Source organism: Typopeltis vanoorti, chromosome 16, assembly GCF_054136105.1.
Source record: "Typopeltis vanoorti isolate ZY-2024b chromosome 16, IOZ_Tvanoo_1.0, whole genome shotgun sequence".
Lineage (NCBI taxonomy): Eukaryota > Metazoa > Arthropoda > Arachnida > Uropygi > Thelyphonidae > Typopeltis > Typopeltis vanoorti.
Window position 1 is genome coordinate 33,490,558 of NC_143564.1, and position 20,870 is coordinate 33,511,427.

General features: G+C 38.2%; 1 protein-coding gene across 1 annotated transcript in view; it reads right to left on the bottom strand.

Annotated features, from left to right (window-relative positions):
• Positions 1–20,870, bottom strand: part of nwk (FCH and double SH3 domains nervous wreck) — a 493,235-nt gene that overhangs the window by 342,195 nt on the left and 130,170 nt on the right. The window contains exon 8 of the mRNA XM_090406304.1: positions 11,497–11,625. Coding sequence (XP_090262430.1) covers positions 11,497–11,625 — 129 coding nt within the window. The remainder of the gene's footprint in view (positions 1–11,496; positions 11,626–20,870) is intronic.

Sequence of the window (20,870 nt, forward strand, 5' to 3'; positions counted from 1 at the left end):
GGGAGGAAATGGAAGAAATAAGACTAAGTCAATCTGTAGTGTTGCTGCCTATGAGTTTAGCGAAGTTTGCTCCTTGATCAGACAAAAGGTAGAGAAGTTTCAACAACCACTTATAGAATGTCTTGACTCAGTGATTAATCAATTGACGTTGGAATCTCCCAAGAATCATGAATCTCTTTCCTCCCAAGAAGAGGGGATAACAAAAATAGTTCAGAGAGGGGTTGCAACATAGGCTGTTGCAATCTTTCTACATTGCAACAGCCTATGTTAGAAAGGATGGACACAATGATGAGAAAGTTGACTGAGCTGTCTGCCAGGTGTGAAAATAACTCTCCTTTGTCCCCGGCCAGAGAGAGTAGAAGAGTAGAAGAGGCTACCGCCGAGAAAATCCTAGGTGCCACAACTGCAACAAGTTGGGGCATATTGCCTGAGACCGCTTTGTATCACCAGGAAACTCAAGAGCAAGGTATCAGCCTGAAGCGACTTCCCACTTTTTTAGGAGGAGAAATGATTGTGGAAGAATAACATTGTGAGATAAAAATGGGAATAGAGTGACTGATGCAGAGGACATAGTGGAGTTGTGCAATGAACACATTATTGGAGTATTCCATCCTGGAGAAGTAGGTTTTATTCGAGGTTTAGAGGTGCAAGTGAAGAGTGTGTTTCAAATATTGAGTTCTCTGGATGTCAATAAAGGATGGATGTCAATTCTTTAGCACACTAAAGAATTGACAGGGCCATTGACCTAGCTTTTCAATGAAAATCTTGCTATGGGAAAGGTACCCAAGGAATGAAAGGAAGGTAAGATAGTGCCATAGCATAATGGCAGTAGTAGACTGGAAGTGTCAAATTATAGAACCATTTGTGTTTCATTAGTAGTTGTTAAGATCTTGAAGAAATTAATGAAACACTATATACAGCATTGGCAGATGACGGTAATGTTACCTGTGAGAGTCAACAATGATTTGTTAAGGGTTGTTCTTGCTTTAGTAATATGATTGCCTTTTATAATAAGTGACAAGAGCAGTTGATGAGGAAAAGGCATAGCATACACCCTCTGTCCAAAAAGAAACCCAACTTTTCGAAAATAGAAGAAACTAGTGGCGCACCTGTTCTATCTTTTTATTATCAAAAGCGGAAACATTCATTAGTGTTGTATCAACTGTTTATGAAATTTGTTGAAATGGAAGCCAAGTTGAAAAGAGTGCCAAGAGTGACTGTGTTTTGACGAACAGTCAGAAAATGAGTTTCAAACAGAGAGCTGTGATTGACTTTTGTATTAAACTTGGTAAACGTTTTACCAAAAAGCATCAAATGCTTCAAAAAAGAATACAGTGATGAATGCTTATCCCGTACTCAAGTTTACAAGTGGTTTAATTGATTTCAAAGTGGTTTATTATTATTATTATTATTATTATTACAGGCAACTCCAAGGAGTCGACAGACTCATCAAGGGAGGCCCTAACATCATGTCAAGAACAACTATTCATCTTTCATACAGTATCTATCATACTACGCCTTAAACTCATTCACGGTATTAGCACCTACAACAGACTCTGGCCGCTTATTCCACTCATTTACCACTCTCCAAGTAAAGAACCTAGCTCTAACACCCCTGTTAACCACATTTTTGCCCAGCTTCCATGTATGGCCCCTAGTCCTCCCACCACCAGCCCTGTTCTCAAAAATATCTTCTGGATTAATCTTATAGAAACCCTTCAGTAATTTGAATGTCTTAATCATATCACCCCTTTTCTGCCTATCAACCAATTTTTGCAACCCACAAACCTTCAATCTGTTCTCATAAGGTTCATTCCACAGACCTGCCACCATCTTGGTCACTCGTCTCTGGATCCTCTTCACCTCCTCCCCATCAAGAAGGAACCCTGGCGCCCATATCTGGGAATAGTAGTCCAGATGGGGTCTTATCAGGGCTTGATGTAGAGGAACAATAACTTGTTTGTCTCTGCTCGTTAAAGTATTTTTCAGTAACCAAGTGATTTGATGAGCTGTTTTAGCCACTTTTGCAATGTGCCCCCTAAACTTCAACTCCCTATCCACCAACACTCCCAAATCCCTGCTTCATCAATCTCCTGGAGTATGGTTCCACCAATGTGATATACTGCTGCTAGCTGCTAATCTTTTCACTCCAAAATGCAAATGGTTGTGAGACACTTGAGGACAATGAAAAGCTAGGCCATCCAAAAACTGGACTGAGCGAAGTTTACATCCAAAAAGTGCGTGATTTCATCAAAGAAAACCAAAATCATCTGCGAGATTGATTGAAGATGAATTGGGGATTCCAAAATCAGTTGTGCACAACATTTCTACCGAGTTTAATAAGCTGGAAGGCTATTTTACCGGTGTTTTTATAGCCAGGTACGAAACTCGGATCGAAATCCATAGAGTTTCAAGCCAAAAAAACTATCGTACTACCCAAGTGATCATTTACACTTTGGCTCGCCGATAGTTTTTTCGGCATGAAACTCTATGGATTTCGATCCGAGTTTCGTACCTGGCTATAAAAACATAAAGGGATTTACCATCCCCCTTTCTATTTTGACTGAGAGTTTGGGTCTTCGTAAATTGAATTCGCGATATGTTCCCCACAAGTTGACAGATGACCAAAAAATGTATCGAACTGAACACTGCAAGGACCTCATTAAAACTGCTCGTAAGCACTCAAACTTGGTGATGAAACGTGGTGTTTTGAGTATGAGCCTGAAACAAAGCGCCAGAGTGCTGAGTGGAGACCACCAGAAGAGGAACTTCTGAAAAAAAGTAGCTTGGAGAAGTCAAAAGTAAAAACAATGCTGATATGTTTCTACAATTCCAAGGGCATTATGAGCACAAAGATTCCAAGGACACAAAGAATTCATTCCGCCTGACCAAACAGTCAATGGCAAGTTTTATCTCAAAGTTTTGAAGCGATTGTTAGTGAGAATTCGTTGCGTACGGCATGAATATCGTGATGCAGGCAGCTGGTTACTTTTGCACAATTATGCACCAACTCATCGTTCGAACATTGTGAGACAGTTTTTGAGCAAAATCTAAGTTTGTTTGTTGGATCACTCGCTGTATTCACCTGATTTAGCATCCTGTGACTTCTTTCTCTTCTCCCAACTTCATTTGCCGATGAAAGGAAAGCGATACAACACCATTGAAACGTTTGAGCGGCAGTAACCACAACTCTCAACAGTATCCCAAAAACTGATATAAAAAACTAATTTAACAAATTAATTGACCATGCCAAATGCTGTATCGAAGCTGAGGGAGAGTATATTGGTTGAAATAAATGATTTGAATAATTATAATTGGCCTGTGTTTTATTTTCTATCAAAAGTTGGGTTTCTTTTTGGAGAGAGGGTGTATACTGCCATTTTTTTGGATTTTGCAAAGGCATTTGACAGGGTGCCACATGATAAGCTGATATTTAAATTGCAGCACATGGATTTAGATATCAGGTTAGTCAAACTGGATTCAAGATTGGCTGTCTGATAGGCATTAAAGAGATGTATATGGTGGGTTAATATCAAGGAGGCAGAAGATTACAAGTGGAGGTCACACAGGACTCAGTACTGGGATCTGTATTGTTTAACCTTTATATCAATGACATTGTTGGTGGATTGCAAGGGGATATTCAGTTGTTTGCAGATGATGTGAAGCTAGGAAGAGTTAGTAATAGTGCAGATATGGCAGCCCTGCAAGAGGATTTGAAAAAACTGGACAGATGGGAAAATAAATGCAGATATTAATTTAATTCAGCAAAATGTAAAGTCTTGAAGTTTCGGATACATCGATGAGAAGCTGCATGCTCTGTTGGAAGAGTACTGAAGGAAGTAGGGAAGACAAGAGATCTGGGGATGATGACAGGGAACATATTGCAAAGGTGGTGAAGGTAACCCAGAGAATTGCTGCAATACTGAGAAGGATGTTGACCTGCAGCAATAAAAGAGTTGTCATTCCATTGTATAAAGGGGATAAATTTACTTTGGAAAGGGTACAGAGGTGGATGGATAACAAAGATGATTTCAGGACTGTACAATGTTAGTTATGAGGATTGGCTGAGGGAATGTGGACTGCAGAGTTTGGTAGATAGAAGAAGGAGAAGTGATATGATTGAGACTTTTAAACTGTTTAGAGGTAGTTAGAGGGTTGACACTGAGGAGTTCTTTCGCTTAGCAGAACAGCAGGAAGGAGCGATGACAAGGGACCATCCCTGGAAGTTGAAAATTAAGCTGTGAGCAAGAGGGTGAGGAGTGGTTTCTTGGCGGAAAAAATACTACTGCCTGCGCCCAAGACCGGCTAACTTGGCTATGGCTGAGGAAGATCCTCAAATTCCTCATGTCTTTGATGGGAATCAAACCTGGGACACTCCTTCCCCAGTCATATGGTTGCAAAGCACACAGCCACTAGGCTAACCGCACGGACCTATATCGCTGTAAACACTTGTTATACATTATATATTCTGTTTGATATTACTGTGCCATAAAATACCTGTTTTGAGGAAAGCTATTTACTCCTTCACTCCCAATGATATAAATTTATGAATAAAAAATGCAGTGCTTAAATTCAAATCATTAGTTTTCTTTTAATCAAAAATTGATTTGGTTACAATCTCTAATCGTAAATCACATGTGTAGAAATAATACTGTTACCTAGTAAAGTGTAAATTATTATTATTTTTATTATTCAGGACTTCCATGGAGTTCTAAGACTTATCATGCTACGAATATCACCAAGCAAGCAAAACAATCTTAAAAAACATGGGGTCTGTCATATTCTTCCTTAAACTTATTTATACTGTTCATGCTCTCGTCAACCTATCAGGTAAAGCATCTATGGTACAGCCTTACTAAATGCAATAAAGCCACTCCTTCCCACCCTCTTACCACCTCTCTTTGTAACTTTCAGGGACGACCCCTCTCCTTGCTTGTTCATTTGATTATACCATATGAAAGAACTCCAGTGTCAATCCTGTAACTACCTCTCAACAATTCATGTCTCAATCATATCATCTCTGCTATCTACCAAACTGTGCAGTCTGCATACACTTAGTCTATCCTCATAGCTAACATTGTACAATCCTAATATCGTTTTTGTTATCCGCCTTTTCATCCTCTCCAAGGTTAAAATTTTTCCCTTCAAATCCCAGTGACCAAATCTGAGCACAGTAATCCATGTGTGGTTCTGATCAGAGCTTTATACAATTGAATCACTAGTCTTTTATTTCTACTGGTCATCATTCTTCTCAGTATTGCAGAAATCCTTTGGTTTACTTTCACACCTTTGTGATATGTCTCCTAAAGTTTCTCACCACCTTTGTGATATGTCTCCTAAAGTTTCTATCAATCATCAACCCCAAGGTTCCTTATCTCCTCCACTTCTTCTAGTACAGTTCCTGCAATAGAGTATTCAGCTTCCCATCAATGGATCCTAAACTTTAAGACCTTACATTTCTTTGCATTAAAATGGTACTCACATTCATTTATCCATTTGTTCAGCTTATTCAAGTCCTCCTGAAGCATTTCCACATTGGCACAATTACTAATAACCCTTCCCAACTTCCCATCATCTGCAAACAACTGAATATTTCCTTGCTTTCATTGACAGAGTTATTGTTATACAGGACACAGTCCTGTTGAACTCCACTTGAAACCTATCGCTTCTTTGCTACTGCTCTCTGATGCACGACTGATTTCTATCAGACAGTCCTCCTCAATGCAGTTCACTAACCTTTCATCTAACCCATGTGCTGTAACTTAAATTTCAGCTGATTGTGTGGCACATTGTCAAATGCTTTTGGAAATTAAAAGATGGCAGTATATGTGCTTCCCTCATCAACTGCTCATGTTACTTTATTATAAAAGATTACTAAAACCAGAGTAACCCTTATCAAATCCATTCTGACCTTTACAGATAACATTACTATCATCAGTCCAATGATGTATATGATCTCTCACTAATTTCTACAAAATCTTAACTACAAAAGCAATTTTTAGAAGTAATATAAATCAGCTACAGTTTGACACTTCACTTCTACTACCACCTTTATAGCAATGGCACTATCTTATCCTGCTTCCACTCCTTGGGAAAAATTTTCCATAACCAGATTCTCACTGAAAAGCTAAGCTTCAATTAGCTTAGCTTTTCAGTCTTTACTGTCAGTTCCTTAGCACATTCTCTTAAACCATGTTCAAAATACCATACAGTCCTATTACTTATTGATATCAAGAGTACTTAGTATGTGTAACATACCCTCATCTTGAACTTCAAAACCCTCCCCATCACTCTATTAAAAATCCTTTTCCAGGCTGAAGCACATCAATAAGGTGATTATTACCTACAACTTAACTATATCTTCTGCATCAGTCACTCTATTCCCATTTTCATCTAACATTGTTTTATTTGTCTAAAAATCTTAACTTAAAGGATTTGATTCAGTGTACCGTTTGCCAAATGTATGCATTGAGGAGAGCGGTTGGAGTCTGGTCAAACAACGATAGTGGAGTGAATGTGTGCAAAAAGTGTAAAGAATGTGAAGATTTAAAGAGTGTTTCAGGTCGTGTGAGTGATATCGTTGTTGAAAGTGAGAATATAGATAACAGTGATATGCGAGGTATGAATCGTGATATTTGTGAGATAGTACCTGATAACTGTGAGAGTCGCATTGAAAGTGAGAATGAAGGTAAACATACAGAACGATTGAATGAATCATCGGAGAATAAAAATGATGACACTGATGCAATGGGTGAGATCACTCTATTACGTGGAGCAATACATAGGGCAAATCGGCAGCTGGAGCGTTGGCAAAAATGTTTACCAAGCGTACCGACTAATAATCGGCAAAAGTATGATAGAAAAAATAAGGGTATGATGGTGACTGTAAACAAAATGAAAGAGCGTGTGTTGTATGGAGATTCCTTAGTAAGAGGAGTGTTAGTTGAGAGTTTAACAAAATCGTACCAACCTGGTGCGAATGTTAAGAATGTAAGCAAGTCAATTAGAATGCAAAAGCAGCAGGTGAAAGAATTGATAGTGGTAGCAGGTACAAATGATTTGAAAGGAAACAAAATGGCTATGAGTGAGGATGTGAAGAAATTGCTTGAGGTAGCAAAAGAGAAGAGTGAGAGAGTTAGGATGGTGAGTCTGTTGCCACGGTACGACAGTGCAGAGTATAGAAGGAAGGCCATAATTGCAAATGACTTTATGCGTGAATTATGTTTGATGAGTGGTGTGGAATTTGTGGATGTGTGAAATGAGTTCGATGGGCGAAAGGATTTATATAAAATGGATGGTTTACATTTGAATGGATTTGATGTACGGAAACTTGAAAAGGTGTCGAATGTAGTGGAAGTGGATGTACAGAATCAGGGAAACTAGAGTAATTAAGGGGGGGGGGGTAGATATGCAGACTTTAGGGAGACAGTTGAGTATGTGAATGCGTGTAATATGCCCAAGTGAGTAGGAAAGACCACGAATCAGAATGGGATAGTTAGTATACGGCAATAGGGATGGGACAAATCGGCTTCTGCAATTCATGTATACTAATGCCAGAAGTATTAGGAACAAGAAGGAAGAATTTTTGGCCTCGGTTGGCACTTCCAGACCACAGGTTATTGGCATTAGTGAAACATGGCTGACAGAAGATGACACAGCTGGTGGGATTGAATGTGAGGGGTATGGTGTGTTCAGGAGTGACAGGGAGAATAAAATGGGGGGGGGGAGGAGTGTTATTGATGATAGCTGATGAGCTACAGCCAAGGAGAATAGAAGTGGAACTGTAGGATAGAGAAAAGGGCACATTTGAGACTATTTGGTGTGAGATTGAAACTAGCAGAACAAAAGATACAGTTGGATGCTGCTACTGCTATAGACCAGGTGATGGAATAGATGGTGGAGATAGTATGCATAAGCAAATAGAAGAAATGAGTGGAAGGAGGGTAATTATTATGGGAGATTTCCACTATGGTAACATTGATTGGAAGGAGGAGAGGACACATGGGAGGAAGGAATTGGATTTTATGAAGTTATTAAGGGATAACTATCTGCGACATCATGTAATGGAAAATACTAGGGGTCAGAGAGTGCTTGACCTAGTAATTGCATCTGAGAATTTGGCTGTAACGAATATGACCACGTTGCCACCAATTGGTGAGAGTGATCATAGGGTCTTGACTTGGGAGGTAGCTAAAGGCGTGGAATTTACAATCAAGGCGGGGTACATGTGGAATTAACGGGCTGGTAAGTATGACAAGCTTAGGAGTTTGATTGGTTCAGTGCCATGGCATGTACAACTGCAAGGGCTACAAGTTGATAGTGTATGGGAGGTGGTTAAGAAGTGTTTGCATGAAGCAATGGCCGAATAATAAATCAAGTAGAGGTTAAATGGATGAATAACACCATTAGGCTTGAGCTGCAAAAAAAAAGAAACAACTATGGAGGGAATTTAAGGAGAAAGGTGACCAGCAGGCACATGAACAGTACAAAGCACAGGCCAGAAGGGTAACGAGTGTGGTAAGAAAAGCAAAAAAGGATTACGAAAGAACATTGGCCATGCAGGCTAAAGAGAATCTTAAACAGTTTTTTCGATATGTTGCAAGTAAAAGAAAAAATGTATATGGCAGATATACATTTTTTGATTTTAAAGAATGCCGATGGTAGGGAGGTAACCGAATCAGTTGATATAGTTGAATTACTGAGTGAGCACTTTGCAAGAATATATCATCCAGATGGTGACATTGCAGAAATGAATGAACCAATAGATTATATAGGAATTGTGGTGAATGAAGTGGAGGTGAGTAGTCTATTGCAAAACCTCAATGTGAATAATCTGTGGGATTGGATGGTATACCAGCTCATGTGGTACGTGAAGCGGCTAAAGAATTGTCAGTACCCTTGACCATTTTGTTTAATTTGAGTCTCAGGTCTGGGTTAGTCCCGAGGGGGTGGAAGGAGGGGAAAATAGTTCCACTGCATAAAGGTGGTTCCAAGACTGCTGTTGTAAATTACCGACCGATTAGCATATCAGGAATCGTTGTCAAGGTCTTGGAGAAATTAGTCAAGAGAAAAATACAGGATTGGATAGATGAAAATGGGATACTGTATGGGGGACATGGTTTTGAGAAGGATAGATCATGCCTCAATAACTTGCTCACGTTTTATAAAAGTGCCAGCTGAACTGGATAAGGGTAATGGGTTTACAGTGATTCTACTGGACCTTGCCAAGGCCTTTGACAGGATACCACATGGAACTCTAATCAGCAAACTGGAGCAGATGGGGATGGATATAGGGTTGGTGAGATGGATAGGAGGGTGGTTGATGGAGAGATACCAGAGAGTGGTTTATTCAGGAGCGGAGTCCAAAAGACAGCGTGTGACTAGTGGTGTGCCGCAGGGTTCTGTTCTTGGACCACTACTTTTCAATTTGTTCATTAACGATATAGGAAAGGATCTGAGAGGAAGTGTTCACTTGTTTGCTGATGATGCAAAATTGGGTATAGCAATTGTGAGTGCACAGGATGTCAAAATTTTGCAGGATGATTTGGATAGTTTGGAGGACTGGGCTAGGGAAAATGGATGTTAATTTAATGTGGCAAAGTGTAAGGTTATGCATTTTGGAGTGAAAAGGTTAGCAGCAGTATATCACACTGGCAGAACCGTACTCCAGGAGATTGATGAGGCCAGGGATTTGGGAGTGTTGATGGATAGGGAGTTGAAGTTTAGGGGGCACATTGCAAAAGTGGCTAAATCAGCTCATCAAATCACTTGGTTGCTGAAAAATACTTTAACAAGCAGAGACAAACAAGTTATTGTTCCTCTATATTGAGCCTTGATAAGACCCCATCTAGATTACTGTGCCCAGGGTTTCTTCTTGGTGGGGAGGAGGCGGACAGGATTCAGAGACGAGTGACCAAGATGATAGCAGGTCTGTGGAATGAACCTTATGAGAACAGGTTAAAGATTTATGGGTTGCAAAAATTGGTTGATAGGCAGAAAAGGGGTGATATGATTAAGACATTCAAATTACTGAAGGGTTTCTATAAGATTAATCCAGAAGATATTTTTGAGAATAGGACTGGTGGTGGTGGGAGGACTAGGGACCACACATGGAAGCTGGGCAAGAATGTGGTTAGCAGGGGTGTTAGAGCTAGGTTTTTTACTTGGAGAGTGGTGAATGAGTGGTATAAGCTGCCAGAGTCTGTTCTGGGTGCTATGACCATGAATGAGTTCAAGGCGACGTATGATAGATACTGTGTGAATGTCGAATAGTTGTTTTTGACATGATGTTAGGACCTCCCTCGATGAGTCCGTCGACTACTTGGAGTTGCCCGAAATAATAATAATAATAATAATAATTGTCATTCTTCTACAATCATTTCTCCTCGTACTTGCTACATAAAGAAATAATGACTTCAGATTTGGATATCAGAACTAATCTCTTCTCATATTCAAGTTTTGCCTTTGTTACCATGCTGGTCACTTTCCTAGCCTAAGTCTTATATTCTTTCATGCAAATGCTCTCCATCCTTCTCCTTACAATTTTTCCCCCATATGCAGCTCTCGTTTGATATCATTAGTCATCTGCTTTACACCAAATCATGTTCACTTTTTTTGCTCTTAAGTATACAGCTTGTCATGTTGTTACTTCTGCTAATACATGTTTCTTCACTCGTTCCCATGCACTGGTGATACCTTGCTCTTCCAATTCTTCTACCCATGGAACTGCATTAAGCTGATTTTTGAGATTGTAATCATCTGCCTTATAATTCCATCTAAATTCCTTACTTCCAGATACTTCTGTAATTCATCCTCCAAATAAAGACTACATGGTCCTTTTCTCTAACCAGGGCAGGCATGACATCTTATACAATACAATCCTCTGATGCTATAACAAAATCCAAAACAAAATCGAAACCTTGTGTTCCTTCTACTACATGTTGCTTAAGACACTTGTCCCTCAAGAATTCCAGAAATTCTATTCCCTTACTATTACTACTACATGCTGTTTTTCCTTTTCTCAATTTATACTGCTCTAGTTAAAATCTCTTATCACTCATTCTATACTTGCCAAACTCAACTGTCTCAACATTTCCTGCTCTTCAAACTATTCCGAGGCCATTAAAACATTAAACATCCCATTAATATGCTTTCCTATCCACCTCACACCATATACTCTCAAAATCATTAGTGATTTCCCTCCAAATCCTCTGAAAGAACACAACTCATCACTTATCTTCAGTATGCAGTATGAAATCATGTTTTAAACTAGAATATAAAAATTCACTGAGAGAGAGAAACCACTGTCAAATCAAACAAGGTATTTTTGAGAACACTTCTGTATGATCACATTTTAGTTATCATTTAAAGTACAAAAATCTAATAACTCAAAATTTGTTAATTTCAAATTAACAGCATTTTTTGTTTATGTTACCATTATTTATTTTATTTAATGAATTCTAGAATTTATAACTGAAAAATTTCCACTGACAGTACCTGAATAAGTTCAGGAAGATCAACATCATAAAACCTTAACTGGTGTGCATTGGCAGCAACTAGTGATAAAATATAATCATTCCTTGCTTTGGTTGCCTGAATATCACAGGCTTCCTTCCTAAAAGAAAACTGATACAAATAATAAAATATTAGATAAGAACCATAATCACATATCCATAGCAACAATAGCTTGAACAGTAACAAATATCTAAATTAAATGAAATTTTTAGAATATTAAATTTCATTAATGAAACTTATTATAAAAAAGGCCTATATACTTATAAAATTCAAACTTTATATATATAATTTTCATTTAAAAACAAAATATGACTGATACTGATATTTAGCATCAAAACTATACGTGGCAACCTTAATTCTTCATTTACACAGTCCCTCTAAGGATACATGTGAAAGAGAGAATATCCAACTGCTTAAAATGCTAAATTGGAAGGGTAATGGCAGTTTTGCAAAGCATAAGGAGATATACATTCTGGACCAAAAAGATTATTATTATTATTATTATTATTATTATTCAGGCCTCCATGGAGTCAAAAGACTCATCGTGGGAGGTCCTTTCTAAGAATTACAATCTGTTTATTACATTATTATTATAATCATTATTATTATTATTACTGTTATTATAACAGACTTGGATGAATCAAAATTTCATCATGGGTGGTCCTCACTCTCACACATAGAGCTCGCAGAATTCACATGTAAAAATCATTCCCTGTTTCTTCCCCATCACCACATTCGTTGGCAATGTATTTATCTCTTACAATAAATGCTTGTATAGCTCCTTACACAGCTTCCAGGGATGGCTTCTTGTTCTACCCCCCTGCCTGTCTTCACCTGTGAATAATCTCTTCCCCATTAACCTGGTAATAAACTGCTACTAACTTATATCATCCCTCCTCTTTCTTTCTACCAACCTCTGCAAATGCATTCCTCAATCTGCTCTCATATCCAACATTTCAGATCAGCTGAAAGGTTGTATGTGAGAGGTGTTTAATATTTCGTTGCTCTTCTCTGGAACGATTCCACCTTCTCTTTGAAAACAATTATTATTATTATTATTATTATTATTATTATTATTATTATTATTCAGGCCTCCATGGAGTCAAAAGCCTCATTGTGGGAAGTCCTTCCTAAGAAACACAAAGTCTATCAAGACTCATCGAGGGGAGGTCCTCCCCCCCCCAAGAAACACAAAGTCTATCATACCACTCCTTAAACTCATTGACTGTTCTCGCTCTCACCACTCCATCAGGCAATGCATTCCATGGTTCAACCACCCTCCATGAAAAGAAACCACTCCTCACCCTCTTGCTCACAGATTCCTTTCGTAACTTCCATGGATGGCCTCTTGTCATCACTCTTTCCCGCTGTTCAACCAAGTGAAAGAACCCCCCCACTGTCAACCCTGTAATGACCTCTCAACAGTTTAAAAGTTTCAATCATATCACCTCTCCTTCTATCTACCAAACTCTGCAGTCCACATTCCCTCAGTCGATCCTCATAACTATCATTGTACAGTCCTGAAACCATCTTTGTTATCTGCATTTCTACCCTTTCCACAGTTAATTTATCCCCTTCAAATCCTAAGGACCAAATCTGAGAACAATAGTCTAAGTGTGGTCTGATCAAGGTCTTATACAACGGAATGATAACTGATAACTGTTTTATCTCTGCAGGTCAGCGTCCTTCTCATTATTGCAGCAATCCTCTGCGTTACCTTCACCACCTTTGCAATATGTCCCCTAAATTTCAGGTTTCTATCAATCATCAACCCCAGATCTCTTGTCTCCCCTACTTCCTCCAGTATAACTCCTCCCATAGAGTATGCAGTGTCCCATTAATGTTTCCCAAATCTCAAGACCTTACATTTTGTTGCATTAAACTGAGACCCCCATTCATTTGCCCATCTATCTAGCTTATTCAAATCCTCTTGCAGGACTGCTACATCTGCACTATTACTAATAATCCTTCCCAGCTTCGCATCATCCACAAACAACCGAATATCCCTTGCAATCCACTGACAATGTCATTGATATAAAGGTTAAACAACATAGGTCCCAGTACTGCCCTGTGGGACCCCACTTGCAACCCTCTGCTTCCTTGATCAAGGAAACAGATCTGTGCATTGTAATCCATATTCTGTCCAATCCAGATCTTATCGAATGAACCCATAATCTCTTCACCTCCATATCAATGTCCTCCTCATCATTGCCACAATCCATTGTGATAGTTTGCATTAAAGCAGTGCATTCCCTTAGGTAGACAAGAACCTAAATTTTAGGTTCTTGTCAACCCTCATGAACTGTATATTCTGCATCGCACTCTTGATTTCCAAATTAACCTTCCACTTTGTAATACTGAACTGGTAATTCCACTCACTTACCAATGGACTATTCAAATCCTTGTATAAGGCTACAACATTTATTCTCATAATTTTCCACAACTCTGCATCATCTACAAAGGAATAGCCCCAAAATAACCTGTGGCACACATGCATGACTTTCTTTTGAAGATACCTTAAATAACTAATGTTCTGATACTTCTTGTCACATGACAATTATCAGATATGTTTGCAAAATTTAATTATATTAATGTATATACATCTGTGTCCATTCTATTACTCTGCTATAATTATATGTATACAAATTGCTAAAACATGATTTCCCTTTAAACCAATGCCAATCATCAAAGAATCAATGCTTGTATCAACCCAATTCTGAATCCTAACTCATAATCTTAACCAGGGCTTCAGATAAAGACTAGCCTATAATTTGAAGCATCAATCACTCTCCTCCTCCCCGCACTATGAAGTGGAACAATTTCTTTCCTCTTTCCAGTCCTTTGCAAGATGCCTCGTTGTAATCCTCTTTTAATAAAATATATCCACTCTACTGTTAACTTAATGGAGCATCCTCTTAAAACATCTAGTATGCCACCAAATCTGACTGCCATAATGACACCCAGTTTAATTTCTCATCAACTAAGCAGCCTACTCCCTCACAGTTGATTCTTAGCCATTCCCTCTGCACTAAAATCCTTCATTTTGTCGAACAAGGATGAAATACCCTGATGAATTATTCATTAAATATCTCAACTACATCCTCTGCAGCAGTTATCACTCTGCTATTCTCATTAATCAAATATTATCTTCCCATAATCATTCATTCTTCTGCTAGTCACATAACAAAAGAACCCTTTTGCAATTTGATTAATTTAATTGCTGCGCCTGCTGCTCTTTCACTTTCCTTACTAACATCACCTTCCTAGCTTGCTCTTTATTATTCCTCATGTAAATGATCTCTCTCATCTTTTACTTCTATAATGCCTTCTTCCAGATTGCATGATTACCCTCTATATTCTTGTATTTTACACCTACTTTATTACATGATTAATCTTTTCATTCTTATTCACCTACTGTATTTAACTTTCTGAAAATATATTCAGACCATATTTAACTTCCTTGAAGTATATTCAGACATCATTATTGTTATATATTTCTTGACTAGACCCAAATAACACTCACCTAAACGTGTGGACAGACTTATGTGTTCATCGAACATGTTGTTTATTATTTTAACGGTATAATAGAACACAGAAACTAAGTAAATAATTAATTTATTAACTTGATGCTGATATTTCGCTGGTATTATAACCAGCATCTTCAGAGCACAAAAACACTGTTTGTCACAATACGCGAGACTAAAACAACATGGTGTACTTAAACAAAATTGTAGCAGCAACACAAAGACTAAAGTCCTGATTTCGGTGCCCTCTATCTGAAAAAAAAAAATATCATATATTACTAGAGTCCTAGAAAAGTGCTAGTTTTTTCTTAATATGACTGTCTCCCAGATCTTCGGCAAGTTAATACAGCCATATTTGTTGAGATTTGGAGTGTGTTTTAGGGCTTCTGTCGCCTCTAAGAACAATCTCTCTGATTTATACGGGTTTCTGTGTAGTACTTTTGTGTTTTTCCAGTTGATCCTGTGTGCAGGGGTATCCAGAGCATGGTCTGCTAGGCCCAACTTCCCATAATGATAATTCCGGACGTATCGTTTATGTTCGCTGATGCGGATATTCACAGTTCTTCCTGTTTGACCGTAGTAGGCTTGATTGCATGAGCAGGGTACTTGGTAGACTCCTGGATGTGATAAAGGAGGAATGCTGTCCTTGGGTGAGCGGATGAGGGTGGCTAATTTGCTACATGGTCTGAATGTAGTGCGTAGTTTATGTTTATTGAGAATTCTTGAGATCTTTTTGGATGTGCCTTTAATGTAAGGAATGGTGACTGTTTTGTTGTAGTTCTCTGTGGTGGATGGTGGGAGGGGTTTCTTAGGAGTGTTTAGTATTTTGTTTATTTTATGTGGATTGTAGCCGTTGGCCAAGAAGGTGTGGCGTAAGTGAGTCAGTTCAGCAGTAAGAGCCTTGTCATTGGAACAGATTGCTCTCGCTCTGCAATCAATACAGCCACTCTCAAACCAACACTTTGGCTACACTATGTTGATGATGTGCTTGCTATTTGGCCACATGGCCCTGAGACATTGAAAACATTCTTAGCACATTTAAATAGCCAACATCCAAAAATCCACTTTACTATGGAACTGGAAGCCAACAACTGTCTGCCCTTCCTGGATACACTCATCACATGTCTCCCAGATGGTTCCTTATCATTTTCAGTTTTTAGAAAACCCACACATACAGGCAGATACTTACACAAACAATCACACCATCATCCTTCTCAACAATATGGCATATTAAAAACGCTAACCCATAGAGCGAGAGCAATCTGTTCCAATGACAAGGCTCTTACTGCTGAACTGACTAACTTATGCCACACCTTCTTGGCCAACGGCTACAATCCACATAAAATAAACAAAATACTAAACACTCCTAAGAAACCCCTCCCACCATCCACCACAGAGAACTACAACAAAACAGTCACCATTCCTTACATCAAAGGCACATCCAAAAAGATCTCAAGAATTCTCAATAAACATAAACTACGCACTACATTCAGACCATGTAGCAAATTAGCCACCCTCATCCGCTCACCCAAGGACAGCATTCCTCCTTTATCACATCCAGGAGTCTACCAAGTACCCTGCTCATGCAATCAAGCCTACTACGGTCAAACAGGAAGAACTGTGAATATCCGCATCAGCGAACATAAACGATACGTCCGGAATTATCGTTATGGGAAGTCGGGCCTAGCAGACCATGCTCTGGATACCCCTGCACACAGGATCAACTGGAAAAACACAAAAGTACTACACAGAAACCCGTATAAATCAGAGAGATTGTTCTTAGAGGCGACAGAAGCCCTAAAACACACTCCAAATCTCAACAAATATGGCTGTATTAACTTGCCGAAGATCTGGGAGACAGTCATATTAAGAAAAAACTAGCACTTTTCTAGGACTCTAGTAATATATGATATTTTTTTTTTTCAGATAGAGGGCACCAAAATCAGGACTTTAGTCTTTGTGTTGCTGCTACAATTTTGTTTAAGTACACCATGTTGTTTTAGTCTCGCGTATTGTGACAAACAGTGTTTTTGTGCTCTGAAGATGCTGGTTATAATACCAGCGAAATATCAGCATCAAGTTAATAAATTAATTATTTACTTAGTTTCTGTGTTCTATTATACCGTTAAAATAATAAACAACATAACACTCACCTAGTTTTCTACCTAACTCTTAATTTCATACTGTTGCTCCAGCTATCTCCTGATCTTTCCGTAATCATCAGTCTGATAGTTCCGCATATAATTTTTTTCTCAAATAAATCCTCATATGGCTGCCCACCACCCTCATAGTCATCCTCACCAACTAGAGGCAGATGTGACACCCTATTTATAATAATATCCTCTTAATGAAATGACCATGACCATAATTTTTGGTGATCATGTGTCTTATATGTTACATAATTTTTCCCTCAAAAACCTGACAATTCAGTTTTTTTGCTCCTAGACATCTCTAGTGTTTATTTTAGTTATGATAATTAAAATCATATCTAATGACCTTCAAGCAAAACATGCAAACTAGCCAGAAAAGCACATGCATTCTTCACTTCTTCTTATGGTTCTATAGCCCAAATCACGTCTTGGCCTCCTGGATTTGTTTCCTCTAATACCGTTTATCCAAAACCTAATTTTATCTGTTGGGACATTTCAATATGATGTCGCTATGTTGACTAATGGTATCCATCTTGTTCTTGGTTTTCCTCTGAGTCTTTTACCAAGAATTTTACTATTCATAGTTTTCTCTAGTTTATTATACTGTGATCCCTAGCCATTAGTGATGCTGGAGATGCCATTTAGAAAGGATTCAATGGATGTGAGAAAGGTTATTCATCATCATAACACTAATTATGGGTATAGACCATATTGGTCTGTTCCGGTCTCATTATCTATCCAATATCCTTTTTTGAGATCTACCCTGCCTTCTCTTTCCAATTGGCTTATATTTTAGTATTTGTTTTGGATGTCGGGTGTTGGCCATTTGGTTTGCATGTTCAATCCATTTTTGTTTATAATTATTTAGTTTTTCTTCTATTGATTTTGTGTTTAGTTCTTTTAAAATGTCTTCATTCCTTTTTTGATCTAATAATGTGTATTTTGCAGTTCTTCTCATAAATCTCATTTCACTTGTTTTTATTCTTTGTTTATCTTGTTTGTTTATTGCCCAAATTTCACTGCCATATAATAATGTGGGCACTGCTAAAGTATTGTATATTTTCAAGCTTGTTTCTTTTTGTACAATATTTGGATTGAGTGTTCTATTTATCAGGCATATAATCTGTAAAAATTTTGAAGTTTTTAATTTTATGTCTTTTTCTCCTTCATATGATATGATATTCATGCTTTAGGCTATTAGGTGAATAGATAAGACACCCCTCTGCATGGTAAATGATTTTCTCTTTCCATCTCCAGGTGATTACAATTATTATTACACCCTCCATTCAGTTGGGAGATTGATCGTGGGAGGTTCATTCAACTGACAACAAATTTATCATATCGATAATTTAAAATCCTTAACACTCCTTGCATTAACAACACATTCTGGTAATGCTTTCCATTCACTGACAGTCCTCCATGTAAAAAATCTACTCATATCCCTCTTCACCACACTGCTACATAAATTCCATGGATGACCTCTGGTTTTTTGACTCTTGCCTTCTACTCTTTTTATAATCCCCTCTGGATTAATCTGATAAAATCCTCTCACTAACTTAAATGTCTCTATCATGTTACCTCTTTTCCTCCTGCCTACCAAATTCTGTAATCTGCATTTTTTCAACCTCTTTCCATAGCCAACACTCCAAGGTCCTGATATTGCCTTAGTAACTCATCTCTGGATGCTCTCCAATGTCTCCACATCACATTGAAAACCAGGTGACCAGATTTGAGCACAATAGTCCAAGTGTGGTCTGACCAGTGCCTTACACAGTGGCACAACCACTTCCATATCATACATGTTAGAGTACTTCTTATCATAACAGCACTACGATGTGCAGCCTTTGCAACACTAGCAATATGCCCTCTAAACTTCAGTCTACTATCAACCATCACTCCCAAATCTTGAATCTCATCCACTTCCTGCAGTATGGCACCATCGATATAATACACTGCCTTATATTTCTGTACTCCCAAATGCAACACCTTACACTTATTGATATTAAAACTACAACCCAACTCCTTTGTCCAAGTAGAAAGTCTATTCAAATCTTCCTGAAGGAAATTAACATCAGCAATCCTACTTCTAATTCTTCCCAACTTTACATCATCAGCAAACAATGAAAGATCCCCACTGAGTGCACATGATATATCATTTACAAACAAGTTATACAGCGGGAGTCCGAGAACAGACCCCTGGGGCACACTACTGGTTACCCTCTTTTTTCGAGACTCTGTTCAATCATACACAACCTGCTGGTATTGTTTATACAGCTATTCTCCAATCCATCTAACCACTATACTATCTATTCCCATCCTTGCAGTTCTGCAGCTTGTACACCAACTTATCATCTGGTAATCTATCAAATGCTTTTGCCAAGTCCAAGAATATCACTGTATGTGATTCTCCCTTATCTAACACACTCATTACCCTATTATAAAATGCAAATAAATTGCAAAAACATTACCTACTCTTTACAAATTCATGCTGACCATCATAAAGAATCCGTCCATCAACCCAATCCTGTATTCTATTCCTAACCAATTTCTTCAACACCTTGACTACAACCTCAGTTATACACACTGGTCTATAATTGAAAACTTCTGTCCTAGAACCATGCTTGTGAAGGTTAATATTTTGCCTTCTTTCCACTTCACAAGCATGGTTCTAGGACAGATGTTTTCAATTATAGACTTTAAATGGGATGCATTTCATGGTTCTTAGGAACCCTGAGAAGTGGAAACCTTGAGTTAACCTTGCTGCCAAGGTTAACTCAAGAGAAAAATTCTCTTGAGTTAACCTTGGCCTGACTAGATAATCTCCTCTCATACTGCACCTTTTCTTTCTTTACCATGCTCATTACATTTCTAGCCTACACTCTTCAGGGCTCCAATCACCATCAACTGTCTTGTACCTCCTCCATAACATTTTCTTTTCCAGAACAGCTTGCTTAATTTCACTGTTCATCTATTTCACTTCCATTCTATTTACTCACTTAAACCTCAGTATGCATTTATACATTGCTTTTGTCAGGTACTGCCTTGTGAGTGTCCATGCATTGTCAACATCTTTTCTGCTCAGCTCATCTACCCAACATACTGATGCTAATTGACTACAGAGCTTCCTATAATCACCTGCTTTATACTTCCACATATATCTATTCTTATTATATAATTGAACTTAGGCCTTTTCCAGTTGAAGGGTGCAATGTACCGTCATTCTTCCAATTGTGCTACGAAGGCGCTCAGACTTGCAGAACACTGCACTAGGAGAGTATTAAAAAGAAAACTTTACTAGCAAGTGAAACCACAAAAAACCTGGCAGCTCCCAAATTATTATTATTATATAATAATAATAATAATATCCATTTTTGGCAGTAGCCCTTTCTTGTTTCATCACTTCCCAATCAAGCACCTCATGATCACTCTCACCAACCGGCAACAGTGCCAACACCTCATTAACAATTACATCTTGTGAAGTATTAAAGCCATTAGTTGCTTCAGTCATGCTGCTTAAGAAATTTATCTCTCAGAAATTCAACAAACTCACTTTCCTTGTTCCCATACACCATCTCCTCCTTCCATTCTATATTCCTGTAATCAATTAAAGTCTCCCATCAGGATCACTTTCTTTTTACATGCCCAACTAATTTGCCTAAACATTTCTCAATCAGTATTATCT